Source organism: Thalia democratica, chromosome 7 (assembly GCF_965202585.1).
Source record: "Thalia democratica chromosome 7, ktThaDemo2.hap1.1, whole genome shotgun sequence".
Lineage (NCBI taxonomy): Eukaryota > Metazoa > Chordata > Thaliacea > Salpida > Salpidae > Thalia > Thalia democratica.
This window is the reverse complement of record NC_139171.1, coordinates 41,085,605-41,091,068: the sequence shown is the minus strand read 5'-3', so window position 1 is coordinate 41,091,068 and position 5,464 is coordinate 41,085,605. Positions and strand designations below refer to the sequence as shown.

General features: G+C 25.6%; 1 protein-coding gene across 1 annotated transcript; it reads right to left on the bottom strand.

Moving 5' to 3' along the window:
* Positions 1-1,221: 1,221 nt before the first annotated feature.
* LOC145840498 (GPI-anchor transamidase component PIGS-like) lies at positions 1,222-5,219 on the bottom strand. Its single transcript, XM_082947782.1, has 3 exons — positions 4,498-5,219; positions 3,495-3,784; positions 1,222-1,917 (listed from the first exon to the last, which is right to left on the bottom strand). Exons 1-3 carry the CDS (start codon positions 5,191-5,193, stop codon positions 1,374-1,376), a joined length of 1,530 nt encoding a protein of 509 aa, XP_082803908.1. The 5' UTR covers positions 5,194-5,219; the 3' UTR covers positions 1,222-1,373.
* Between the last annotated feature and the right edge of the window lie 245 nt (positions 5,220-5,464).

Below are 5,464 nucleotides of genomic sequence, written 5' to 3'. Positions count from 1 at the left end.
AGCTACGCCATTTCTCTAGAAACTAAATTTACTTTTTTAGTAGTCTTAAAATGTATTTTTTGTTTAATGTTAAAGTGCTTAGGGTTTTGAATTAACAATTTTCAAACTAAACAATGCAATAGTTATATTTTTGATTTACATTTCTTTTTATACACTGTATATGGTTTTATTTACGATAATGTGTACACTTTTGCTTAGCTATATCTGGTGCTCTAGTGTGACATTTTTTGTTAAAATAATGTTAAAATGAACTTTTGTTTTTTTTTTTTGTATCTTTCAAATAAAGTAGCCAGGTTTCGATGACTAGGTCCAGCGTTCGACAATAAAAAAAATAACAAAAAAAAAACAATGATTCATTTTATAACCCCGTACAGCACGTCAGCCTATTTTTTTAAAACTTCTTTGTAAGTTTTTTTTAGCTATAGATATTAATAGTAAGATGTTTTTATTAAGTAATTAAATTGAGGCATACTATAAAACTAAGAAAACCTGAAATTTAATAACATTTTTTCAATGATATAGTGTAATTTAACAGGTTGTTAATCGTTAAAATAAATTTGAACACGATGAAATATTTTACAAGCATAAAAAATTAGCTTACAGTAATTCAATTAAAAATAACTAAAAATAAACTACTATATAAAAAATATTTTAAAGTACTAGTTTTTGCTTAAATTATAATAAAGCTTAAGTTTGCATAGATCAAAAATGCATTTTTTATAAATTAAAAAAAAACTGTATACTGATAAATTAAAATTAAAGTTTAAATTAATTCATACTGCACAATATAAAGAAGATGAAATATAAACAAAACACGAAAAAACTAGTATAATCACAGTATAATGTTTTTTTTTTTCTTCTGAATATTTATATTAAACTTTATCAAAGATTGGAAAAAAAAAAGTTTAATCAGATCAAACTCTGCAAAGTGTTTATGTAAACTTGGAAAAAATAGCTTTAAATAAACGAGCAGCCTATTAAAAAAGTAAATGAAAAACACAAAATTTTATGGAAGTAGTTTGAAGAGTAAATATCTAACATCACATAACTTGTTTAAAAACATATATGATATCTATTTATATAATCAAATGTTACAGAAAGTTTAATAAATATTTAACACATGTGTTTAGGTTAAATTTTGAAAAATAAAGCAAATAAAAAACTGTAAATTTTTTTGACTTCAATCAAACAAAAAAAAGTTTAAATGAAATTTATGTGAAAACAGATAATTCTAAACTCTATAGAAGAACTAGACCTATTTTTAGAACTAGTTTAAGTTTGAGTGATTTGAAAATTGAATAAAGTTTAGTAATTTAGTGTTCTGTTTAAATAAAAACTAGAAGCAATTGTTTGAATAAAAACTAAAAGAGTTTTTACTCCTTTCTTTTAAGAGCTTTTATAGTAGAAGACATAGATACAGCTAAAGTAATTATAATAGGTACAAATAACGGGCAATAGATAGCAAACTTTTGATCTTCTGGAAAATAAAGCAGCTCAATCAGAGTTGGATCAAAATAAGCTTTTTCAGAACTTTCGAATGCAACATTAGAACAGTTCAATGCTTTTTCCAAGTAGTTGTCATCAAGATAAGTTTTTGCAGATTTTATTGCCTCAACAGACTTATACACTCTTTTTGCAACTTGATCAGAAATTACAATGTCTTTAATTTTGGACAAAGACTTAGTAAGTGTGTAAAGTGTATGAACAGAGCTTTGCAAGTTTTTTACGATTTTAAGTCTCATCATAAAGTCTAACTCCCAGTCAGTAATTCCTTTTTTCTTTGGGACTTGGAACACTAAATTTTTGTTTTTGTTCATATAAACACTATTATCAAGACCTCCAAGCAAAACTCTGAGATGGCCAACAAATACAGGAAATAAACTTTCTACTTTGACCTTTCCATTCATAGCAGAGTTCCTGAAAATAGAACAAAGCATATTTTTAAACCAAAATTTAAAAAACACTCAGCTTTTACACTAATTATTTTCGTTATCAAACATGTTTTTTTAGTAATTGTAAACTATAAAATAATAATAATAATAAACCAGCTCAAAAATTTTAACATTGGTAAAAGATAAACAGTTTTATAAATTTTTAAAATACTTATTTATTTAACCAAAATATATAGTTATATAAACTAAAGCAAATATGGTGTACAACTATTAACTGTAACTTTTATGTATGTAAGTGACATTTAGAGAAAATCTGATTTTAGAAAAGGTAATTTATAAAATACTTTTTTATTTTCACTAGATATTTACCTTTTTGTATTAAAAGAACTAGAACTGATTTCGGCTATCTTTAGCAATGCTAAGATGTTTTTTAATTCCATTAGTCAATAAGCACTAGACTGCAGTGCAACACTATCAACAACAGTCCATGTGTTGATAAAACGAGCCTAAACTATAACTCTACAACTGAAAATGTCTTAGACACTGGCTTTTGAACAGTTTAGTTGCATCAATTTTTTGTCTGTACCAACAAATGTATAACTGCTTCAGTACGAAAGTATTTGAGCACCTTTGGATTTTTGATTTGACAAGAGTTTATCATGGTTATGTCTGCCCGATTAGGCTTAATAAGGACTTTAAATTGACGTGGGGTGCAGTCTAGTACTTTTTATACGTTATAACATTTCTTCATAAATAAAAAACAAGGAAAGCTTTTAATTATGTAGCGTAATTACGACACTTAATCAGGCTCTAATTAAATAGAGACTTTTAAATAAATTTATTTAAATACTGTAGTACGCCATCTGGTATACATAAAACTTTATTGTATTGCACTAAAGTTAACTTAAAAATATGTACAATCAACAAAAACATCAGCGAAAGTCTGCAGAACAGAAGTACGGACTTTCGTTTGCCTGATGATCGAATTGGCATGATCAACCCATTTTTTTTAATTATGTATATAATTTGGTATAAACGTTATAAATTTATTGTATAGTATAGTTGAGAAATAGATATAAATCATTTTATATAAAAGTTATACACATTTAATTTACAAACTGAAATGACTTTTTAATAAGAGTTTGCAAAGAACATTTTACAAAACTTGTTCATTTAGATGGTATCTAAATTATGAAAAAATAAATGAACTAATTTAAATAAACTTGTAGTCTAAGAACTTGCAAATTAGTAGCACTAAAAACATTAATAAACATAAACATAACTATTTATTTATAGAATTAAATAATTTCATTGAGCTGTAATACAAGTCTTGGCATAAAATTACATTAGTGATGATACATTAGTAATGATTTAAACTTTATTATTGGTGACACAGAAATGTAAATACTTATTTATGATATTTACAAAAAGCTCGTATTAAAAATAAAAAAGTTTAGTGAAATTTAAAATTCAACTATTCTTTAATTACAATACTAAACTAAGTCTTTGAAGAACTTTCAACTCTAGAGCAAAACACAGTATATTGCAGCGGACTTTAGTAAAGTTTATATATAAAACCATAAAATCAAGTATAAAATTAACCTGTCATTGTGTAAAATTAGAGCTCCCCACCTTGGAACGAAAAAAGAATTACTTTTTGAAATATGATCTTTTTTATTGACAATATAAAGTGGATTATGACTTTCTTCTGTCATGTGAATAACCAAGCTAATAGTAGAAATTGATGTTGATTTTGATGCAATTCGGCTCTCAATATTGTTAACAGCACTTGATAACTGCTCCTCTTTTACAAAGCTAAAATTGCCTTCAACAGATTTCTTCACATTAAAATATGGTTTGTTAGAAAACAAAACCTGTGAGCTGACATCAACCTTTAATATTTTTATTCATAATTTTACTTTATTTTCATTTATTTGTTTAAATTCGTGTGATATTACTTAATCTATAAAATTAATAGTAATAGCCAGTAAAACACAAGATTACCACAACGCCACTTGTATAGGATATTTTGGTTTTTACATTTTAAATATCTTTACTTAACTTTTAAACTAGGGGTGAGCAATGTACCGATTCAAACCTTGCTATGCAGTAAAACGTTTTGGAGATTATTTATAAAACTGTAAAAATAAGATTACCTTAAAGGAACCTTAAAAATGTATGCCTTAAAAATAAACATTTGTTCTGAGCAAATAATAGGTGAGTTTTTTTCAACAAAATATTTTTAATTACTAACTAGTTTAGTTGTCATTTGCAAATTAAATGTATTCTTTGTTTTACAACAGAGGCGCTATAAATAAAGTTCATCAAAATTTAGGGATTTTTAGTTTCAGATTTTTGTTCATTTGTTGAGACTAGAAGCTTAGACATATAAACAGTTGTACAATGTTTATCTTAAGTAAAGTCTACTCTAATTGTTATAGTTTTTATTACTTCCAAAAAGAACTTTCTACAATTTCTAATTGCTATAAAGCTGTAATAACCAGCTTGTAGTTTGGTTAAAACACTAAGTTGTAAAATAATGTTTTATCCCTTCTATGGCCTAGTTAAAATTTATAATACATTGAAAAAAAAACAGTTCACTTACCTTGTTGTAAACTGTCCTTACTGCATTTAAAAAACTGGTTAATTTCAACTGAATAGCTTCTTGAATATTCCAATCAAAAATTTCATTATCATTTTGAGATATTAGCAAAGATATTAGTACTTCATATTCATTTCCATTTGTAACCATATTTTGTAATAAATTTGTGTTTGCTGTTTGTGTCTCATGAAAAACTTCTTTTGCTGCATCATTTAGAAAACATTCATTTATAAGCTTATCTTTGACCACATCAACAAGTTGAGTAAAAGAGTCACTAAGTATAGATTCCATTGATACTTGAACTTTCCTACCTTCAGATGTAACTAATTTGTTTTCTCCTTTCAGAAATTCAACTATCAATTGACCTGGAATTACTTCTATTTTTTCTGAATCTAAAGCTTTAACTTTATAATTAACTTGTACTAGACTTTTTTCATCTATACATGATTTGTGATCATTCAGAGATAACCTTAATTTTTCTACCAAAATATTAACATCATAATGTTCAGACAAAACAGCAATTTCTACAGTTATGTTAATTTTTTTTTGATCATACAGGTGTTCAATTTGAACATCAGGAAGCGTAGCACGATAAACCTCAGTAGTTTTCCACCATAATGGGAGCCCTACTAACATGAACAAAAGAAAAACTGTCCAATTAACATAATCCTTGGTTTTTTTGTCATCTATTTTGAACATTTTAAACTACAGTATTTCAGAAGCTAAAAAAAGATCCTAACATGTAAAAAAGATTAATTACATAACAAAATAAACAATTTTTGTATAACAAAATTAGAAGTTTGTTAAAACTTGAAAAATATTACCTACAACTATAAATAATTAACTAAATAAATATAGAATAGTAATTAAATAGATATACTTATAGATTTGAAATGAGTAATTACAGTAATAGTATTAGTGTAGCTATACATAATTTTCAACTAGTTTTTCTACCTAATCTAAAATTTTA